We start from the raw sequence: 22,205 nt of genomic DNA, 5'->3' as shown, positions 1-22,205 counted from the left end.
AATCTTGTTTTTTAATTATATTTTGCCAGAGAAATGTGACTTTGTACTCACATTTTACAGCAATAATAAACAAAAAAACTTTTAGCGCATAAAGTATGTTAAGAACATGTATTCCCAGCAGCTGAAAGGTCACGTGACATGCTGATTTCAAACAGCCACAAGGAAAAGCACATAGAAAAGGTTTAATGACACATACACGCACCTCTTACCTTTACTGACAAAACAGACAGTAATCAGCTGTAAAGTTGAAAGTTCATCTTTATGACAAGTAAACCTGTCACGGTTTGACCTGGCAAGTGAAACGTGACATTGATTTGCTTTTTTTTCTATGTGCCCTATGACGTGGCTGCCTCACATTTTCTTGTTTAATCAGGAGTGATTTCACGTCAAGTGACCCAGTGATCTACTTCCCCGTTGAGTTATCTAAGTGGACTAGGAGTAAGTAAGTAGGAGACTGGAATCAGCACACACACACACACACACACACACACACACACACACACACACACACACACACACACACACACACGTGTTCCCAGTCAATAAATGAGCCGGTAATAAAATCATTTAGTTGATTATAGCGGCACTTCAGCTGAGTTCCAGGACAGCGGCCAAGTTGATTGATGATTTCGAACAAGGCAACGTTTCCGGGGCGGGAGCTCGGCGTTGATTGACGGCTCAGCGGCCCTCTCGCCGCCGTGCTGCGCTGGTTCCGTAGTGGTAGTAGCAGAGGGAAGATGGCGTAGAGCGGGCGGTGAGCGGAGACGGGGCCGAGGGGGACTGGTCCCTCCTGCGGGACGGCTGGAAACCTGGGGCCGCTCACTTCTTCCACCAGCCCCCTCGTTTTTGAAGCCGCGTCGACACGTTTCCTCGGCGGCCGCCACCGCTCACCTCCCCCCCGGTAGAGAAGCCGCAGCACCGTCAGCCCGGGAGAGCCTAACGTGTCGCTGTCGGAAGAAATCCCCCCCGGCTTTTGTTTACCAACGATGAAGGAGCCGCTGCTCGCATCGCGGCGGAAATACCTCCGCATCATCCCGGATCAACGCTCGCACCAAGGTCAGAGCTGTGAGACACACACACACACACACACACACACACACACACACACACACACACACACACACACACCATGGTTAATAATAACAATTCTGGACTAAATCGCGTCTGCAGCTATTCGGGGTTTTCTCGCATTTAACAACTGACATGACTGAAATGACGTCTACCTGAATCAAAGCTGTGCGTTCAAAACACCCCTGTGTGAAATTACCCACAAAGGCCCCGTTTAACGACCTTCTTCAGTAAAAGAACATTACATTATTATATTGCAGCATTTTTTTTATTGTTTATTTATTTATTTATTTTAAAACAAATATTCACAATTCGCCTTAAACTACTTGGTCTCAGGTACTTTTTCTTCTGGGCTATATAAGACATTCACAGCTCCTATATTCTCCACCTTACATTGGATTTCAAACAATGTGTCACTGTGAGCATCTTGACAACCTTCACTTGGCTCGCCAACCCCCTGTCGACGCTTTTTTCCCCCTGTATTTTTTTTTTTTTAATTATCAGGTGACTCCTCCACAAACCAAGTCAGCTTCATTCATGGCCTAAGAGGTAGCAGTTAGTAGAGTGAGTCTGGAAGAACCATAGAAGAAGAAGAAGAATATGAGTTGCAGTTTTGATGACAACTGGAAAACATGACATCACTAAGGGCCTCCCCCCACCCCTCTGCTGCCAGAATTTGGCGTCACTTCAGACCGGCTTTGGCAAGAGTCCAGCCAAACACTGCACTGCACTGCACCCTCAACCACCGGGTGGTGACATGTGGTGATCGCGGCCCAAGAACGCCTCTCGTTGGTGCGCTGGAACGCGACACACTCGAAGCTTTGTCAACGTGACAAATTCAGGTGATTGCTTCGTGAAAGAATTGTCCCTTTGTGATGTCACGAAGGGCACAACACCTCAGATGGAGCCGCACCATCCAGCCCAGCCCGGTGTTGGCACCGACTTGTTTTCGTCACCCCATCCCCCCTCCGAATGTGCGGAACGTCCCGCGCTGCCACCAGTTTCAGCAGGACGCTGTAAACAGAGGGCTAAATACGCTGTTTCCTGGAGAATCAGAGAGATTTGTGGATGCTCATGTCAGGCTGCAAAATCAGGATCTGAAAAATTGGTGCAACCAACGTGAGACCTTTAATGGTTGATTATTTTTCTGATGGGTCGAAGACGTCTTTTCTCACCATCTTCACGGTATCCATGAAAAATAATCTGTTATTGAATTAGTTTAATTTGTTTTGGTCATTTCTTTGCTGGTTTCATCTCCTGTCACATTTGAAGGCAGCAGAGGTCAAAGGGCAGGCCGCCCACCGACACGTCTCCATGTGAAGATGGTCTCTCCAGTCCAGTGGTCTGACCGGCGTCCCCCTCCTTCCTCCCTGCCCTCCTCACCCCACCGGCCCCTCCATCGGCGCCGCCCTCTGACTCCAAACAACGATGAGATCACAACTTCCTCACGACGAGCAAATGGCCCGGGTAAAGGTGCGACGACACAGTCTACTGTAGCATCGATCAACGCCTGTGATTAGATCGCGATCATTGTGTTCCTCTCTTTTTCTTTTCTTTTCTTTTTTTTTTTTTTAAACAAAACAAATATACAGTAAATATATATTTGCTTCTTTTTTGCACTACCTCATCGCCATCAGTAGTCCAACAGGAGTTCAGGGGAGCGCCAGCGATGGTTGTCGAGCACCACAGCAGTTTCCAAACACGCCTTTTGGTTCAAACAGTCAGGTGGAAGTAAAGCAGTACTTTCGTCGTCAGTTTCAATGGAAGGTGATCCCTAGAAAATGTAGCATCTCAGAGTATTTGCAGTGTTGTCTCCCTGCTTTTCAATCACACTTTCGTCTCAACCTCTCAAAATCTCCCTGATTTTCAGAACACTTTGACATTTATTTCTTCAAATGCTACAGATTCCTCTTCTGCCGGATGAAGTTACTCAAAACCGTAGTTAAGTAGTCAATCGTCTTTCAACTGAAAGGACCCCTGGCCTCATTTCCCCCAAATTTATCATTTTCCTTTTTCATGATTTTTAAAGAAAGGGATTAGGAAGAAAACATTAAACTGGGATTTGTGCAATATTTGATCCTAACTGTCATATTGTTGACCAAACTGTATATTGTATAAACAAGTGACAAGTTGTTTGAAAGCAACAAAATCACCAATGTCTTCCATTAAGATATGTATAGATTCATTAGCTTATTTAGCCGGACTGTGGTGCCAATATTCTTGTAGCCATGCATGACCAGTAGTGACGCTTGCTCCATGATGAATAGTTAATTAAAAAAAGAAAAAAACAAGAAAATCGACTTTTTGGCTAAGAGCCAAGGGGAAAAAAGCCGCAAAAAGAAACAAAAAACCAAATACAGTTGGAGTTGTAGGATGGTGGTTAAAAGTCTTGACAAAGTCTTTCCTTAAATTAAATGATAATACTGAAGTCAAGGCACTTCAAAGGCTTAAATAAAATAAGTAGCGCTCGCTATCTTTTTTTTTTTTTTTTTCGTATCCGGCAATGAAACATTTAGACTTCTAGAGCCAAATTGTCCCTAACAAGCTCCGCCTAACTTGACGACAATATCTCTGCTAGTCATAAGAGAATAAACTTGAGATTTGGACGTGTTAAGAGCTTCAAAGTAGCATTTTTTTTTAAAGAACTGAGATCTCGCCATGACATCGTATTGTACATAAGACCTCATTGGTTTGGGGGATTCAGAACGATTATATCTATCTATCTATCTCTATATCTATTTGAATCCATACAATTGTATTTGATTAGAGTTTTAGAAGCAATAACGGACAGTAATGCATGAGCTTCGTGCTGGGGTCTAGCTGTTAGCAGGAGTGCGTCGCCCACCACCCCACCCCCGTTTTATGCCGACTGTAGCAGTTTCTTAGTCACTTTATTTTCCGGGGAGCATTGCACAAAGTTTTGCCTTGGGTTAAGAAACGATGCCCGTAGAGCTCGGCTCGGCTGTAGCAAACGCGCTTGCGCAACAGATTTCCGTTGCCACGCGGTAACTTAGTTTGACTTCCTGTAGCGTTTTCTTTTTTTTATTATCGTCGTGGGGTTTTGTTTTTTTTTTTTCACCCCCACCCAAAATATTTGTTAGAAATTTGGACTTTGTGTAACTCTGTGGCTGCAAAGGACTCACTGAAAGGAACACGGCACCTGTTGGGAGAGCAAGCACCGCGTGCCGAGCTGCACCGTGACTGACCATCACCATCTCCAGTTCTGTGTTCTTCTTTAAAAAAAAAAAAGGGATAAAAGTACAAGAAGCCTGCGATGCTCTTTTGTGGGGATTTATAATCACGATTTATACGCAAGTAGATGTCTAGCAACAACGAGTATATGGGTTTTAAAATATGCATGACTTATTATAGCGGAGTAATGAATGATTTGTATTGCATGCAATAATCCAACTTTGTAATGTGAATGAGTGCAACTCGGCTCATGGGATGTTGGGACGGTGGTCGGAGGGGGGACGGCAGCTCCCGTCATCAGCTGTGGTTTTTGAAAAGAATAAGAAAACTGCGGCAAAATAAAGGAACAGAGAGTCGGAGGCAGCGCTTTGGTGTCCGGACGCGCCGTTCCGATTTTAACCTTTGACCCTGTTTGCACCCCCACCCCCAAAAAAATTTTTTTTTGTTTTGTTTGTTTTTTGAGATGATTGGTGGATCCTTGTTCCACTGCCGAGATGGACTGTGTAGAAACTATGCACTCCAGAGGGAGGAAACTAGCATGCTTATTATGTGTGAGCCTCTTGTCTGGTTTTGTATTAACTACAAAGAATAATGAATACAATGAAGAAAAAAAAGAAAGAAAAAGAAATCTGTATCAGAAACTGAGCAATAAAAATGCAGCATGGTGCCAGTTGGACGGCTGTGTGTGGTTGTTCACTTCTTGTTAAAGCCAAAGGGCCAAAGGATGAGTGTTAAAAACTGGCAGGGCAAAAGGCAACAGGTCAGAGTTCAGTTTAGCTTTTGGACATTTATGACCTTCCTGTATATAAACTGCTCCAGTGGATGAAAGTCCCAGATGTCTTCCTCCTGCTAAAAGCTAGCGTTTAGCTTCCTGCTAAAACTGGTTTATTTGATCTTCCAGATGAGGACGAGGTTGCCCTTTGTGACATCAAAGAGTGCTGATTTTCAGAACTGTGCTTTAGCGCTCACTTGCTGAAAAGCGGAGCAAGCAATAGAGGGATCAGCTTTTCTCCGTCCTGGCGGGTAGAAAGATAAGTTGGCAAGAATTACGGAGTTCTAAGGTTCATTTTTTATTTTTAATCAATAAAAAGAGCAAAACTGAACCATTTCTTCCACACAAAAAAATACTCAGAATGTATGAGGAGAATTTACTTTATACCACAAACTTTTTGGTGTAAAACATAAGACTGATAGGCAGGAAATAACAGTATTTACAGCAACAAGCCGGACAACCAAAACAAAATGGTGAAGCAAACTGCAGAACACGTGGCCGTCGGTGCTTCTGCTGGATGCTACTTGTCGAACAGACTGGATCCACTCCTGTCGGCCCCTCAGCTCTTCAGGCGCACCATCAGATCCAACTGTGCTTCGACCTGCTGCTGGAGCTGCGATCGGAAAGAGACATGTTCAAGTGATTCCATCCGGTAGAGATCCAGAACGCTGCACCGCCGCACTTGAACCCTCAGCGCTCCCATTTTAATTTCCTGTTTCGAGAGCTCGCCACTGCACAGTGCGGCTTTGTTCATCTCTGGATGCAAACGGCACTTGAGATGATTTAATCAGTCGTATAAACTGAGTCACGCCCCGCCGCCGAGTGGAAAACTACAAAGTGGAGCCGCCGCCGTGCTGAAAGTATTCACGTTGCAAAGGCTGCCATCATTCTCACCTCGTCGATGCTCTCTTTGAGGGGCTTCAGGTTGAATGTGAGTGAAGACGCTTTGACCATGGAGCCGCTGTTGAGGACGTAGCTGCAGTGAGGAAAAAAACGACACGTACGTCACACTGTGTCATCCAACACTGAAACAAAATGAAAAAATCTAATAAAAAACAACAACACAGAAACTAAGCTCTCTCATCAAGCTTTAACCCACTTAGACAAGAGTTGCCCTTTAAATATATATACACACTGCGTATGTGTGTATATATATATCACACATATATGTGTGTGTGTGCGTATCTATATATATATATATATAGATACGCACACACACACACACACATGTATATGTTTGGGTTATTTTCCACTGGAGAGGGGAAACACTCGGGCGTCGCATCAGGCCGCGGAGGTAAGAAGCAACGACAGGTCTGAGTGGGCTGAAGAAGGCAATTCTGACAACGGCCCGGTGTTTGTGTCAGCCTCTCCCGACAGCGGCGGACCCGAGGAAGTCAATAAGCTTTGTGTTCGCAGCTCACCAGCTGATGTTTGCTCTGTTGAGGAGGAAGAGGGAGCGGGCCGAGGCCAGACGTGGCGGAGAAGAGTAAATAACCGTCCCCACTGCCGAGTGGCAGCAGCGGCACTTCAGACGACTGTAGATGCTGAGGAGGAAACAGAGGGTGAGGGGCTCACTCATGAGAATGACCTTGACCCCTAGCTGAAGGCCACACTGAAGGTCTCGGTAGATGAAGGCATTTCTGGCAATATGAAGTGCATCACTTCCAGCGTGAGAACAAACCTATTGTTGGAGGAGACAAACATCTTAAAGGCCCAGTGGTTTGATGTTAATGCGATGCTGGTCTTTACTCACCAGTTGGCCATTTCTCCTTTGACTTTAGTCTCCATTAAATCGCTCACCACCACATCATCGGTCACCTCTGAAGCAATATAATGAGAACAGAATAATCAATTATGGACATAAGGAAGGGATTGAATTTAACTCATAATAAACAATGACTGGAAAATAATAGTAAACAGAAGAGGAATTTGGTTTTGTCGTTTATTGCAGAATTTTAAAAAGGACGAGGAAAATTCTTCAGTTGTGCGTCATGGGGGGCGGGGACTGCGTTGTGTTTATTTTTTTGAAACTATTTTGTGATGAATTTTACATGCACACCTTTTGGGCTGAATGAATTTAGACTTTCATGTAGCAGCGCGGTTTCCACCAGATGTATATTACATGAGCCCTGAAGCCGTAGTGATGCCCGCAATGAACTTACTCAGACACATTATAGAATCCAAACAAGTGATCTCCCCGCAGACGCCCTGAGAGTCGCCGAGTACCGTGTTGCACTGCTGGCAGTGGAGGGTCATCGGATGTCTGCATTTAGCCTCGGAGAGCTTCGTTTCTTGGCCAGAACTCCGAATTAAGTCGCTCCCGTCAAACTCCATTCTGGAAATAGAGGCTTGACAAGGGCTCGACGGTCTCGCCGCTTGTGCCGCCAGACTGGATTTCAACTTTCATCCGGCAGCTCACTCAGTGGAGGAATGTCTTCCTCTGTTGAATGTAGCGCGGTTGGACCCCAGTTCACAAAGCTTCACACTGCCATCTTGTGGGATGATAAGGGACATACCGCTAAAATTGGACATGACTGTTTTTCCCCAGGATTATTTTATTTTTATTTATTTATTTATTTTTATTTATTTATTTATTTTACCTTATTTTTGATTTCTGACTCAAATAATACACATAAAACGTGTAATGAAGCATCCACTTATTGTTAGCATTAGCAAAACGTACGCGTGATAAAAAGAAAACAATCACTTCGCCATTTGTTGGGGGCGGGGCTTCTCCACGTGACTCTCCAGACCAATCAAGTAGCAAGCCGCGGCTGCGTTTTGAATTTTGAACCGTTGGAGCGGGTTCGCCGCAAGTCACCGCACTTGGTTGGAACGCAGAAGGGCTCCACTGAACTATACAGGGTTTGCTCACCGAAAACGGGGTAAAAAATAAAAAATAAAATACGACGACATGGATTTGGACTCCATGAAATATGCGGAGCTGCGAAGCCTCGCCAAGGAGCTCGGCCTCAAAGCTAATATGAAGGTAGGTCCCCCCCCACTATTGTATCAAGGATCCTAACTTTCCCTGACGGTTAGCTTAAATGCTAATTTTGTTGGATCTCATTCAAACGTGAACGACTAATGGTCAATTAATTTTTATTTTTTGGGGGAAGCGAAACTCAACGATTTATATTATATTAATCGTTTTCAAACAGATGGATAAACTGGTGAAAGCGATCAAGCAGCATCACCAACAGGAGGAAAACAAAGAAGTGGGCGTTAAGGTAGCGTGACCCCGAGTCCAGTCCAGTTCAGTCCAGTCCCGTGCATCGCTGTGGCGACCTCTCCATCCGCAGTCACTCACGCTGTACACTTCTCTTCCACACCGTTGCGCTTCAAAGGGGACGGAAGAAAAAGCTGCGACTGACGGAGGTTCCCAGGAAATCGCGGAACCGGCCAGTGAGGCGAACGTTTTCAGCCGCGCCGTGTTCGTTAACACACGGCGGGGCAAGGGACCCGGTACCAAGCGGAAGATCTCTGGGGCTGCGGCAGTGGTTGATGCTGCACAGGTACGATCCTGTCGTTGAGGGGATCGCGCTCTTATGTTCGTATTCCCATCAAAATAAACTCACTGCTGCTCCACGCAGGTTGACGTTGAGGTGGCTGCGACCGATAAGCAAAAGGAAACCAAGAAGAGAAAGATTGACGAGTCGGAAGACGGCCAGACTGGGACTACCGACAACCAGGATGGCAGGAAAGGTAACTGGACGTTTGAAGAATCGATCAGTTCTTAATCGCAACAACATCAGGCACAGCACCGTCTGTGTTTAAACACAGAAGAAGAATTAAATTAAATACTGAATATGCATCTGTGTCAAGGCTGTCGGACGAAGCTACAGTCATCATTTCATATAAAGTCAGACGTTTTTATTAATGGCACTGACATTTATTCTGTGCATTTTGTACAGGGAGACCATCAAAAGTGACCAAAGGTGGGAAAATCCCCCGTTTGCAAGGTGGCCAGCAGAAAAACAAGCCAGCGCTGAAGCCCATCACGCCAAGTAAGTTTATTTCCTTTCTTTCAAGAAACAATACATATTCAAATATTTATTTATGATTATTACCATTATTTTATTTACCTTTTTTAGACTTTAAAAAGCTCCATGAGGCACATTTCAGCAAGATGGAGTCGATTGACTCTTATATTCAACGAAAGACGAAGCAGATGGACACTTACAGAAGCGCAGTAAAAGAACTGAAGGTTCCCTTGTTTTCCAACTTTTGAAAGCAGCTGAATTCAAGCAAAGTTCTTCGTCACGTGACCCGGCGCATGAATTATTTCCCGTTTCAGAATCTCACAGACCAAACTAAACAGAAGCAGGCGGAGGGAAGAGCTGAGGCGGTAAGAAGAACCATCCGCCTCTCGAGTGGCGGCTTCAGCTGCGCGCACACACAGTGAAGATTCACCTGGATGTCGCAGCGTGACAGTGATGGAAAGTTTGCGTTTGTCTTTAACAGAAGGCCACTGGTGCGTCGGTGTTCAGCCCGGCTCCTGCGACCAACAAGGCAGTGGAAAATCGACGCCGACACACAATGCAGTCGGCCAAAAAAACCTCTCCAGACAAAGCTGCTGCGTTCAAACCGTCCGTCATTTCCACTCGCAGGATCAATGTGCGGTGAGTTCCTTCAGACTCATCAGCTGACCTTAACAACTTTAGTATTTAAACAAATCCTGATGTTATTTAAAAAAATTCTCATTTTATTAGCTTTGTATTTGCTTCTATAATGTCAACCAATTGGGTAGACTTGATCACATGATTGTGTTTTGCTTGATGCTGTTTTTTGCTGTCGCGCCAGTCGGCATTGCGTGCACGTAGTCCTAACTGTGGCAGAAATGCATTTGCCTGCAGCTTCTCGGAGGCCACTCGCGACAATGAGCACAAGCGCTCCTTGGTGAAGACGCCGGCACGCATGTCGTCTTGCGTGGCCTCGAGCACGCCGCTCAAACCCGCAGCTGACAGACGAGCAGCCGCCAATGTCAAGACCGCGACTTTGTCTGCGACAAAAACTCCAGGTGAGGGTTAAATTCTTGAATGGCCGTATTGCTGTGAAGTGCGGCGGCGAGTGGCAGTTGCCTCAAGTTCCTCCGACTTTGCTCAGGGCCGTTTGTGTTCACCGGCAACACGAGCGTCTCGACTCCTGGCACGCAGAAGAAGACCAAGTTTGACCTGATGGCGAGTCTCTCGAAGCCCCTCACCTACAAGCCCCACACAGGTACGCAGCCACCGTCCAGGATCTGCATTTCACCCAAGCACCGATCAGATTCAGCAATTTTGGTTTCTTTTAAAAAAACAAAAAATCTCCCAGGTAAACTGAAGCCGTTTGGAGAGGCCAAGGAAAACGTGGCCGCCAACAAGTCACTCGTCTCCGTCGACTCACATCAGCAAATATACAAACAGCACCGCGTCCAGACTCGGTACGTCCCGTCCAAGCGACGATCAGCATCAGAAACTGCTACACGGGTTTAACCGAGTCGGTCACTTTGATTCCATTTCTCTTCAGGGCGGAGAGGAGGAACCAGCAGGCGGTGGGCAGAAAGCAGAAGAAGCAGGATCTGCTCGGGGCCAGAAGAGGCCTGGTCATGATGTAAAGAAAAGCACAGCCTGCAGATTTTGACTGTTTTGTTGTCACAGTGTAAATATTTTCATGTTGGTAGCGGATACGTTTGTTTTGTTGGTTTTTAACATGATGGGGGAGGGGGGGCGGGGGGGAGATAATTGCGCTGAGTTTAACATGCCCAGTGTTTTTAGATTTTAAACATGGCACAACAACGCTTAAAAGTCGACGTAGGTTCATGTGTAATGAATAGATGTTCTGTCCTGCAGCCTTTTCAGAGGAAACCTTTCAAACAAATCTTTGCTTTGATGATGGATGTTTTTGCTTTTTTGAGAGACTTTTATAAAACACTTGGTCTCAAAGATCTGATGGTTTTCGCCTTTTTAAAAAAAAAAAAAAAAAATCCTTTCTTTATTGTACAGTCTTAATCCACTTACAGAGTTTATGTGAGAGATGTTTTCATGGCAAGACAACAAGCGTTCGGCGATAATCCATCCAAGCGCTGCGCGTCAGACTTCAGGATTCCTCTTGTAGCTCTCGTAGGCAAAGTCCTCCGTGTGCGCATTGTCTTTGCAGACGCCGATGAAGTCGATCTCCAGCTGAAACTGTCCGTCGGCTTTGTCCCCCAGGGTTAAGCCAATGGTATTCACCTGCAAAAGTAGGCAGTCGGTTAGAGTCAAACGGCGACCACGGCCGCCTGCCGTGTCGGACTCTCACCTTGTCCAGCCAGATAGGGTGCTGACTGTCATGGATCCTGCCGCGGTGGGTGAGGAAGAACTTGGAGAATGGGATCTGTGGGCGAAGCGAGTCGATGAGAAACGGCGAGTCGACTAAAAGTGCACTTTAATGGCAGGTTTGCCAGGCGTCGATTTCCCAACCTTGACATCCTGCCAGTAGGGCCCCCCTCTGGTGTACAGGAAGTAGGAGTATATGTCGTCTCTCTGGTGGGAGAAGTACGTCTCTGTGGCGATGTTGATCATCCAGGGGCGGCCGTCGCCTCGCACGCGGAGGTGTAGCGTGTTGAAACTGGACCAGTCGAAGTGCTTCTTCCTGTCAAATGAAGCCTGGAGGAAGATGATGAAAAGATGCACAGAGAGGAGCTGGAGTTTTATATGCGAGAGGAGGGAAAAACTAAACTGACAGGCAAACATTAACTGATGAAAAAAAGTTACTCTGGTGTTTAAAAACAAAAAATGATGTATATATATTTTTTTTCTCAGAAATTGTTGTAGGATAAGAGGTAATGCTATTATGATGCCACTTGTGGTAGAATGTGAGGCAGAAACCCCTTTCAATTCCACATCATTTAAATATGTGTCATGTAGTTTCTTCTGTAGATCAGAACTTATTTCAGAGGCCCAAAATGATGGACAATTGACTTTGTTGAAGGGAAATTGTGCAGCAGCAAAGGCTCTGGCGGCTCCTCAGACTCACCAACTGCTGCTTCGACCGCATGGTGCAGTAGCCGCTGTAACGCGTCTCTCCGTCCTTGGGCGGAGTCGACACCAGCGTCCCGTGCAGAAAGCAGGTGCTGTTGTTCCTCCCCATCTTCAGGTGAACCTCGCTCTCGCCTCCAATCTCTCGGTCGCACGACAGTGCCCACTGCTCCAGGCTCTCCGGGCCCCTGAACTCCCAGACCACCCGGTTCAGCTCGAGCATGTGCTCAATGATGGGTTTCCCCTCTGGGCCCACCCAGCGGTCAAAGAACTCCTTCTTCAGCAGCAGGAAGTTCTTCCGGATCCCCTCCAAGCCCTTGTTGAGGTCAAAGTTGATTCTCTGCCACGGGTACTTGTGTTCTTTGGCCTTTCCGGGCCGCCGGTATTCGCCCTGGATCACGGCCCTCCTGGAGACGCTGAGAGGAGTGACGGAGGGGAGCAGCAGCCGCTGGTGGCGCTGGGCGCCGGCCAGGAGGCGTGTGAGCTTTGGCAGAGACATTTCAGTAGTGGCGAGAATGATGCACTGCTGAAAGTCAAGACACAGAGACAAGAGACTGATTTTTTTTTGTTGCACAAAAACAGATGATGAGACAACAGTATTATCAGGCAGTGATTAACCCATTTAAACACTTTGGGTGTTTCCAGTGACCCTGGTAGGTACAAGAACCACTGGTGCATGTAATCGTTCAAAAGCAGAATTATGGATACCATCTGAATGCTTATAAGTTTTGGGAAACACTAAATTTAATTAGTGATGCAAATTATAGATGAATTTATTAATCGTTTGTTAATTGATCTTATCGATTGATTAATTGATATGCAGCATTTTTTTCCCCTGAGAACCTACATTGCACACTAATAAATGTGTAAGGAATATATTATTTAATCACTAAATAATGTTGGGAAGGTTCAATGTGACCCATTTTTATCCACTGACTTTAAATTGACTTCTAAAGGGTCACATTTAATTTTTTTTTAAGTTGATTAAAAGTAACTTGTTGTAGGTATATTAAGACAATCACAGTATCTACAGGTGAATTGTTTTTTCCTTCCACTAAACTGTTATGTTATTAACTACCCATGTAAAAAGAATTTCAATTAATTTCAACTAATTAAATTTAATCAATTAAATTCGTAATCGACAATTAATCAATAATCGGTTAATTGTTAACATCCCTAAATTGAATAGACAAATTACTTCTATAAAAAAATGCATTTATTGACGGCAAAGAGGAAACCATGGTGTTATGGCAGAATAAAATAAAAGAAGTTTAGAAAGAAAAAATACATGTACACGGAAACAGAAGTAAAAACACAGAAAAAAAAAATCTGACGGGGTGCAATTGAAATCTTCCTTTTTTTGTAACTGATTTAATATATATTTGGACAGCTCCCAAAAAATGACCATGCCACACTGCCGGTCATTGGTTGTGTATCGGTGTCTCAGTGAGCTTAAACCCCGTCTTCATGGGTAGAATGTCACCTTGGCACATGAAAGAAAATCCGAATGTTCCAGATTATAAAGCCAGCATTCTACACAAGCGTTCGATATCATAGTGAGCAACGTTACAAGCTCGCTCAGTTCGCTCTGCGTCTACTCACCTGGCTGGCAGGGGCGGACAAACAGAGCCGCGGACGAATTGCCCTGGTTCTTTGATTCCGAATTAATCCATCTCTTATAAGCGCCGTTAAAGTTTACAAAGACAACAACAGACAGACACTGGTCAAGGTTGTGCGGGACCAGCACCAAGAGCTCCAACAAGAGGCACTTCGGCTGCGTTCAAGCGGGCATGAAGGCGACAGGCATATTAAATATAATTTTGCCACCGGAAACCGTTGAAGCACCGGACACCTTGAACGCAGCTCGTGTGCACCAACGATTTCTGTCCTGATTTGCGCATCCGCCAATGCAATGTAGTTCTGCTTGTGGCTAGTTTCGCTGTCACGTCGTGCTTCCGAAGTATTCTTCTTCCGATCAACCCTTAATATAATCCAAAGATACATAGAATCTGAGAGGAAATTTTTATTTCGCGTTTATTAGTATGCTCGGGGGTTTAAGACGTACGGAGTAAATAAAGAGCGCGCATGCTCAGTACTGCCTTTGTGTGGTAAGACTGCAGCGCGAACTAGCTAGGTAGCAGCAAATAGCTAGCTGCAAACATTTAGACGACACAGCGGTGGCTAGCAGGCTAGCTGTGTAGCTAAATATGGTGAATGTAAAGAAGCGGAAAGGTCGGGTCGTGATTGACTCTGACTCCGAGGACAGTGCTAGCGATGATAATCTAGATCAGGTAGGCATCCCCTTCCCACTCTTGTGCTAACTGATCGATGTTGAGTTGTAAACAGTCTGAGGTGAAGCTAATGTGCGCTAAGCGAATGCGCTGTGGTGGTGGCCTCGCTTGACTAAGCTGAGAGGCGACCAGTACTGTTTGCAATCCTCGACTCTCTCCATTTGACACTGTGTTCCACCTTTAAGCTCAAACTTGGACTCGTTTCTCGCGGGAGGGGTTTCCTAGTCCGCGAGGGCGCTTGAAGCATCACGTAAACATTGACCTAGCCTGCAGCTAAGACACGCTCGCAGTAAGGTTACATTCCGAGAACTATACAATTTCCCCACAACAAACTACCGCGCCAAAGGCCAATTTGATTGCTTGCAGACACAAAGTGTTCGACCACGGTGTTGCATACTGTGCTGCTTTGGTGTTTAACGGGCAAACCAGACTACTACATGACATGTTTGCACAAACTGAAAGTGCCGTCGACTCGCGCTCGGCTTGTCTCGTAGAACCTTATCGCTCCCAAATGACGTCATGAGCGCAGAGACCAAGTCCTATTTCGGTGTTGTTGTCAAACAAGCGCCGGCAAGTAGTTGGCTGCAGAACGGCAGCGCCTGCGGTGTTCACCTGAGCTCCTGATAGAGCTTCCGTCATTCCTCTTGTGCAAATTAGTTGTCTGCACTTGGTGGTTGACCAGGAGGATTAATTAAACTCCCCAAAGCCTCGTTTAACGTGGAGTGTTTATGTCTCAGGTGTCGGAGGTGACATTAACTGTCAAGCGCTCTTTGGATGTTTTGGGAAAACTACTCACTGATTACAGCATTTGGATTTTTACCTGTAATCAGTGATTTGTTTGTTCCAACATCTCAGCTATGCCAAATCACACTTGTGTTTTGCACTTTGTATTGAGGTTCTCCATACATCCAAACCTCTTGATATGTAGTGTTAAGAATTTCTTAAGATGTTGAGTTGTGGTTTGTTCGGGTTGAGCAGAACTTATCTCATACCCAAAGTCCTGTGTTTATCATCAAAACCTCATTTTTTTAGGAGCTCTTGTCTCTGGCAAAGAGGAAGCGGGTCGATTCTGGCGAACAGGAGGAACCTGTTAGCAAACCTGCCGCTTCGACAGACTCCGAAACATCCGACAGTGATGATGAGGTACGAGCTTTGACCGTTTCACATGTCGCGTTCCAGTATCTGCCAGTGTTGATGGAGTTTAAATGTATCGGCCAGTTTTGCTCTTATCGAGATTTTAACGGGGGCAAATTTGATTTTGTTTTTTCTCTGTCCAGTGGACTGTCGGTGGCACAAAAGGTAAAAAGAAGGTCAAGCCAGGCAAAGGCTCAGAGAAGAAGAATGCCACAAAGAAGAAGTTCAATAAAGCAACGGCGTCCGGCAGCTCGGATGGAGACAGCTCAGCGGAGAGCTCGGCCCCAGAGGAGGGTACGTGGGCCTGAAACCTTTTGGCACCACAAAGTGCTTACATTTCACACAAACAGCTGGCACTCTTGCGGACTTGGAGCGGCATGGCTCGGCATGTCCTCTGGTTTAGATTACACACATAACCAGGATAGCCTAAATCATTGACTGAGATTAGGTGACTCACTCGCTCATCCTCCCCTCAACCAACAGGGAAAGTGCATAGCTGCTGCCACTGGAAACATTGGATTTGTTCAAAAATAGAGGACATCATTTAAATAAATTTAAATCTCCCTCATCATTGAATGTTTTCCTGTATTTAACTTTGAACCATCTGCATTCTAAAGTCAGTCAGCGGCGCCACATCTGCTTCAGAATCTTATCAGCGTCTTGAAATTTGTTCTCTTTCAGATGTTAACACAATGCCGAATGAGCCGTTGGCATTATGACACACTCAGTCTTATTCATAAACAAATTTGATAAGTTTGATTTGATACATTTTTGATAAATGGTAACTAACACAATTCTGTAATATACAAGCGTTTGCTTCAACTCTGTCCAAACTGTGTCCGTCTTCAGGAGAGGTGTCAGACTCAGAGAGCAACAGCTCGTCATCCAGCTCCGACTCGGACTCCTCCGAGGACGAGGTGTTCAAGGACGGCTACGACGATGACCTGATGGGAGACGCAGAGGACAGAGCTCGACTTGAGCAGATGACGGAGAAGGAGCGAGAACAGGAGCTGTTCAACCGAATTGAGAAGAGAGAGGTCCTGAAGCGACGGTGAGCGGCGCTGAGAAACACCCCCCCCCCTCGAGAATTTTACTTGTTAACACAAAGAAAATTGACAATTTCACAATGTGATTTTTGCCAGATTTGAAATCAAGAAGAAGCTGAAGACGGCAAAGAAGAAGGAGAAGGAGGAGAAGAAGAAGAAGCAGGAGGAGGAGCAGGAAAAAAGGAAACTATCTCAGGTTCAAGACACGCAAGTGGTGAGTTCAGGGACCGCTCGGACAATGTGCCAACTTGTTTGGAAAAAATGAGAAATTGTGTTTGTGACCGCGGGTTGCGCTACTGCCTCCAGGTCATGTCGCACAACAAAGAGCGGCGATCCAAGCGGGACGAGAAACTGGACAAAAAGTCGCAGGCCATGGAGGAACTCAAGGCCGAGCGTGAAAAGAAGAAAAACAAAACGGGTCAGTGCGATATATACAACACACACATGTATTTACATATATGTATATAAAGATACAGAATACATATTTATTGATTGTTTCCACTCTTGTTTTGCAGCGGAGCTTCTGGCTAAACGGCAGCCGCTGAAGACCAGCGAGGTTTACTCCGACGACGAAGAGGAAGAGGAGGAAGACGACGACAAGTCCTCAGTCAAGAGTGACCGGAGTTCGCGCTCATCGTCGTACGATGACGACGAGTAAGTTCCCTTCTGCGCAATTCAAGAGGTGTGGGTGGGTAAAACTTTGCACGCTTCGATCTAAAGTGACGCGTCGAGTGTCTCCGCACACAGGAAGGAAGAAACTCCGCCAAAGTCGCAGCCCGTCTCGCTGCCGGATGAGCTCAACCGGGTTCGCCTGTCGAGACACAAGCTGGAGCGCTGGTGTCACATGCCCTTCTTCGCCAAGACTGTCACCGGCTGCTTTGTGCGGATAGGGATCGGAAACAGCAGCAGCAAACCAGTTTACAGGGTGAGTAAACTGAGTCCGGGTTGCGTTTTGTTTAATTAGTTCACCTTTGGACAGTCAGGTGGTCTTCAATTAGGGTGAAAGTTGTTACTTGCCAATTCTAAAGTATGTGCAGAAACTTAGAAAAAAAAAAAAAAAAAAAAAAAAACCTTGTAAAGAAGAAAAACACTACAATTCTTTATTGAAGCAGTCACTCCCTTGGTAGAGCCATTTTGTTTAAGACTGCAAATTGTTGATAAATTGTTTTTTTTTTGGAAACTTTATTTCGGACAATTTCAAATACAAACAAAACGTACTAAAATAAATAAAATAATAAGATAATAATAATTCTTTGAATTCAAATTGGAATAGGAGGAAGCAGAGCTTATCTGGTCCTATCCCAATGTTAACATGTTAATATCGCAATTACAAATTATAGAAAAGAAAAACAACTTTTCAGTTTACATTCTGTGAAATAACTCAAGTCAAACACTCGGCAATTGGTACATTCACCTCTTGTATACCTTGAAAAAACAAAATATATAAAAAAAAAAAAAAAAAGTTGATCTACATTTATCGCTAGTTTCATGTTTTCTTCGAGACCATTCCACAACACCACACCCCAGTTCCAAATAGACATTCTTTTCATAATTGTACGAGCATCGTGCTGTTTCATGTCCCTTCCCCTCTTAGGTTATAGCCCCCCTGTCTCTCTGTGAACAGTTTTTGTATGTTACCAGGCAGCAGCTCATTATTAATTCATTCTGAATGAAAGGACACTGGTTCGTAAGGAACAGTTTGTTTCCACCGGCGCTACAAATGATTCCGTCCCTTGATGTCGACAGGTGGCAGAAATTGTGGACGTGGTGGAAACGGCCAAGGTGTACCAGCTTGGATCGACGCGAACCAACAAGGGACTGCAGCTGCGGTAAGCAGACAGAATCCAGCCCGGAGCGGCGTTCACACCAGAACCGGCTCTGTGATGAAACTGCTACGTTGCTGTCGGGTCACTGGCACGTGGGATTGGCAGCAACAGCACCACACAGATTGCGAGGGCCAAAAAGTGAAGCTGGTCCCCAGATGGGTTGGATCGTTGCAGCTCTAAACCCCGGGGCTTGAAAAAGTTGAAAAAGACTGGATGTGATTTGTCGTCAACGCAGCATTCCTCGCCATTTTCTGACAGTCTCTCAGTTCTTTTTTATTTATTTTTTTTCTCGCCGTCTCTCTTCAGGCACGGCGGCGACACGCGGGTCTTCAGGCTGGAGTTCGTCTCTAATCAGGAGTTCACAGACAACGAGTTCATGAAGTGGAAAGATGCGGTAAGGAAATCGGCTCCGGCGCGGAACGTCGGCCAACCTGGGTGGGACTGAATCCGCGGCTGACGCTTGGGCCTCCTCTCTCCTCCAGATGATAGTCGCTAGCATGCAGGTGCCGACTCTGGACGAGATCAACAAAAAGGAGCAGACCATCAAAGAGGCTCTCAACTACAAGTTCAATGACAAAGACATTGAGGATGTGAGTCCACCAACATCACCATGCATCATCAGCACGTTGACCCATTTCTCAGGACTGGTGTCTTGCAGCAGTTATAGCATTTATTTATGTATTTATTTATTTATTTACTTACTTACTTACTTACTTACTCACTTACTTACTTACTTACTTACTTATTTACTCACTCCAGATTGTGAAAGAGAAGGACCGCTTCAGGAAAGCACCACCCAATTACGCCATGAAGAAAACGCAGCTGCTCAAAGACAAGGTAAAGAGCGGAAAGACTTGAAAAGGCACAGAAGCCGCTTTCAGACTGCCAGCCAAAAATCTGATTTTCAGCCCATCCAGATTGAAACCGGATGGCTCTTTGGTAGTCTGAACAGTCACAAATGGCATGAAATCCAATTTATGCAAAACGGATTGAAACTGCCTTCGGGAGGTAGTTTCAAATCGCATTTGGACAGATGTCTCAGTCTGAACAACTCCAAAAAGCTTTTTGGAGCTGTTCAGACCGAGAACAGTGTGGACAGTCAGCCCTAGAAATTGGATTTGAGAAGGAATCTGATTTCAATCAGATTCGCCTGCATTCTGAACGCAGCCAGAGAAGACTTAAAGCTATGCGGTGATAATTTATTTATTTAATTTTAAATCCTTGTATTAAAAAATGCTACAATAACACACTTGCTGTGATTTGCAGGCAATGGCAGAGGAGAGCGGAGACGGCGACAAAGTCAAAGTGATCCAGGACGAGCTGAACGAGCTGGAGGAGAGAGCCGAAGCTCTGGACAGACAGAGGACCAAGAACATCTCTGCAATCAGGTGCAATAAAACTGCCTTCTGACTTCCCATAATCCACGAGAAATGACCCGGTCGTTGGAAAAGCTGCTTTGATTGTTCCAGATGCAAACCCGTACTGTAGCTCTCTCCAAAACATGTTGCAATTGAGTTTAAAGAAGACATCGAAAACTGGATTGTTTGAAATACTGTAATATGCTGAAACACAAGGATGTGGTCATTTGTCTTTGTTCTGATCTGATCATCTTCTCTTCACCCCCCCCCCCCCCCCCCCCATCCAGCTACATCAATCAGAGGAACAGAAGCTGGAACATTGTGGAATCAGAGAAAGCCCTCGTAGTAAGTCTGCACCCACTGCAAATGCAGATTGGTGACTATTAGTACAATGAGGATTCAAATGAAGATGGTTTAAATACAGGATATAAGTTGGCTGTGTGTGAGTGGATTAATTCATTGGTTTTTTTCCCCCACGCAGGCTGAAGGACAAAATGCCAAAAACCAGCAGATGGACCCGTTCACTCGGAGACAGTGCAAACCCACCATGGTTTCAAACGTGAGAATTGTCTCGTGTTTCTGATGTTTTCTACTTGCGTGATGCACAAAACCATCGCAGCGTCTTTACGCCGTCGTCTCGTGTTCACTTTGGCTGTGCAGGCCAGAGACCCGTCGGTCCACGCTGCCATCCTGGCTCACCTGAACCAGAAGTACGGCTCGGGGTCCGGGTCCGAACCTCCCAACGCTGAAGCTAACCAACAGGTGAGCAAGGCTGATAATTACACTGCGGGCCAGAATTTGACAACTATGGTACTATGACAATAATGAAAGATAAGAACAAATACATAAAATATATGAATATAAACTATATAGACATAGACAAACACAAAGCAGCCGGTGGCAGCTGACCTGAAAATCCACAAGGACTTTAGAAATGTCTGTTGCACACTTGCTTGTGATTGGCCTTAAAGTGCAAGTAGCCGTTTGTTGTCTTTAACATTTCTAATCCTCCTGTCACAGGGTCAAGCGAACACAAAAGATAAAGACGTCCCCAAGCCCAACACTGACCTCTCGGAGGACTTATTTAAAGTCCACGACTTTGACGTGAAGATCGACCTGCAGGTTCCCAACGCAGGTGAGTGGCCGCCCCGCAGCCTCTCCTCTCTGCCTCGGCCCCACTGTTCTGCTTCGCCACTGAGCTTGAGACGTGGCCTGTGGCCTCATCGTGGTGTCTGCTCTCTTCCGCAGAGGCCAAGTCTCTGTCCGTGAGCTCCAACGCGCTGCCGGTGAAGGACGGTGCCCCTCGCCGCTCCCTCAACCTGGAAGACTACAAGAAGAGGAGGGGGCTGATCTGACGTGGCCCCCTGCCCCCTCCCCCCCCGCCTGGCATCCCAAACCCACTTTGGCATGCGCGATTGGTGGCGCGAATGTGTACGTGCGAGCGAGGAAGTGTGAGTGTGACATCCAGAGGAATTACGTCTGAATGTTGATCCAACGGACTGTTTATCCAAACGCAAGGAGGCACAGGTTGATGATTCTCCCGAGAAGAAAAGAACCTCTCCTGGAAGAACATCACATTCTTTTTTTTTTTTTGTCGTTTTGCATAATCACACTCACTTGCTGAGTCGTGCATTTTATGCAGTCAACCTGTTCCACTCCCATGTCAGATTCTATAAAGTTCTTTTTTGTTTTTTTTCCCCCGAACGGACTCGGCGTTGTGGATTATTATCTTGGAACAGAAGACGCTATCTTAGAAGACTTAGATTGTCAAAATGTCTTTATATGACTGGACTACAAATATAGTGGAGCTGACCGGAACGTCCACACAACCACGAACTTCTATTGTAAACAAAGCATAACGTCAAGTGATCATTGTTCTCCTTTTGCTTCATCCTGAATTTTAAAAAGGCCCTGTGTTTTTTTTTTTTGTTTTTTTTAAAAAAAAAAGCAAAGTGTGTAAATGATCATCATCACCGACTCCAACGTGATGCTGGCTTTCTGTGGCAGTTGTAAAAAAAAATTGATTGCCGGTCACCTGATCATTCGCCACTTTTTAAATCCTTGGAATTACCCAATTTAAGAGGAACCATTTTCTATGGCTGGCCTGGTAATAATCACCCTGCTTTGTTTCTGTTCTCTCTATTGGTTTGTTGTTCATTGGATAAAACTCCCCAGCCCTCAACTTCCTGAGGAGATTCTATGTGTTATCGATTGTGTCCATAGTCGGTCCCTGTATTGATGTGGCATGTCATGTAAATATGCATTTTGGAGTGAGTACGGGGAAAATAAAGAGACACTGTTTCATAAAATCTGCATCGGCCTCATTTTTATCTCATGGTGAGACTTGTTGATACCTCTGTTATGGATTTTTTTTTTGTTCTTAAAAGTATCTCTTTATATAATGGCAATACATTTCTGTGAGTTTAGGTTCAGTTCTTTTGTCAACCAGGTTTTGTTGTACTGTAATTTCATGTGGTTTCTTATGTCGCATCTTATGTCAGTAAAACATTTTCAAGTTGA

The 22,205-nt window shown here is 45.4% G+C and overlaps 5 protein-coding genes and 1 long non-coding RNA gene across 7 annotated transcripts in view; 3 read left to right on the top strand and 3 right to left on the bottom strand.

Annotated features, from left to right (window-relative positions):
• Positions 1–22,205, bottom strand: part of dmac2l (distal membrane arm assembly component 2 like) — a 373,839-nt gene that overhangs the window by 338,560 nt on the left and 13,074 nt on the right. The window lies entirely within an intron of this gene.
• LOC142886294 (uncharacterized) lies at positions 253–4,936 on the top strand. Its single transcript, XR_012926413.1, has 2 exons — positions 253–1,056; positions 2,341–4,936. It is a non-coding gene; the product is annotated as an uncharacterized LOC142886294 (long non-coding RNA).
• oip5 (opa interacting protein 5) lies at positions 5,397–7,568 on the bottom strand. The gene is made up of 5 exons (XM_076023142.1): positions 7,195–7,568; positions 6,786–6,852; positions 6,454–6,576; positions 5,927–6,008; positions 5,397–5,645 (listed from the first exon to the last, which is right to left on the bottom strand). Exons 1-5 carry the CDS (start codon positions 7,364–7,366, stop codon positions 5,592–5,594), a joined length of 498 nt encoding a protein of 165 aa, XP_075879257.1. The 5' UTR covers positions 7,367–7,568; the 3' UTR covers positions 5,397–5,591.
• Positions 7,823–10,741, top strand: nusap1 (nucleolar and spindle associated protein 1). The gene is made up of 12 exons (XM_076023314.1): positions 7,823–8,021; positions 8,194–8,262; positions 8,380–8,547; positions 8,626–8,737; positions 8,947–9,039; positions 9,127–9,239; positions 9,330–9,380; positions 9,497–9,654; positions 9,889–10,052; positions 10,139–10,252; positions 10,346–10,454; positions 10,541–10,741. Exons 1-12 carry the CDS (start codon positions 7,947–7,949, stop codon positions 10,626–10,628), a joined length of 1,314 nt encoding a protein of 437 aa, XP_075879429.1. The 5' UTR covers positions 7,823–7,946; the 3' UTR covers positions 10,629–10,741.
• Positions 10,985–13,775, bottom strand: ndufaf1 (NADH:ubiquinone oxidoreductase complex assembly factor 1). Of its 2 annotated transcripts, none has more exons than XM_076023315.1 (5): positions 13,633–13,775; positions 12,029–12,556; positions 11,473–11,658; positions 11,312–11,386; positions 10,985–11,244 (listed from the first exon to the last, which is right to left on the bottom strand). In XM_076023315.1, exons 2-5 carry the CDS (start codon positions 12,527–12,529, stop codon positions 11,104–11,106), a joined length of 903 nt encoding a protein of 300 aa, XP_075879430.1. In that variant the 5' UTR covers positions 12,530–12,556; positions 13,633–13,775; the 3' UTR covers positions 10,985–11,103. The 2 variants fall into 2 exon arrangements, with proteins under 2 accessions (XP_075879430.1, XP_075879431.1); XM_076023316.1 differs by having other exon boundaries at positions 12,029–12,553; positions 13,633–13,774.
• rtf1 (RTF1 homolog, Paf1/RNA polymerase II complex component) lies at positions 14,182–21,994 on the top strand. The gene is made up of 18 exons (XM_076023313.1): positions 14,182–14,321; positions 15,354–15,464; positions 15,599–15,749; positions 16,305–16,506; positions 16,598–16,715; positions 16,808–16,919; positions 17,017–17,155; positions 17,249–17,426; positions 18,248–18,330; positions 18,634–18,721; positions 18,810–18,917; positions 19,087–19,164; positions 19,594–19,715; positions 19,973–20,030; positions 20,167–20,244; positions 20,346–20,447; positions 20,706–20,820; positions 20,934–21,994. Exons 1-18 carry the CDS (start codon positions 14,238–14,240, stop codon positions 21,038–21,040), a joined length of 2,034 nt encoding a protein of 677 aa, XP_075879428.1. The 5' UTR covers positions 14,182–14,237; the 3' UTR covers positions 21,041–21,994.

The sequence above is a fragment of the Nelusetta ayraudi genome, unplaced genomic scaffold, assembly GCF_046127955.1.
Source record: "Nelusetta ayraudi isolate G7.1 ecotype Tasmania unplaced genomic scaffold, CSIRO-AGI_Nayr_v1 ptg000015l, whole genome shotgun sequence".
Taxonomy (NCBI): domain Eukaryota; kingdom Metazoa; phylum Chordata; class Actinopteri; order Tetraodontiformes; family Monacanthidae; genus Nelusetta; species Nelusetta ayraudi.
This window is presented reverse-complemented; position numbering and strand designations above follow the sequence as displayed.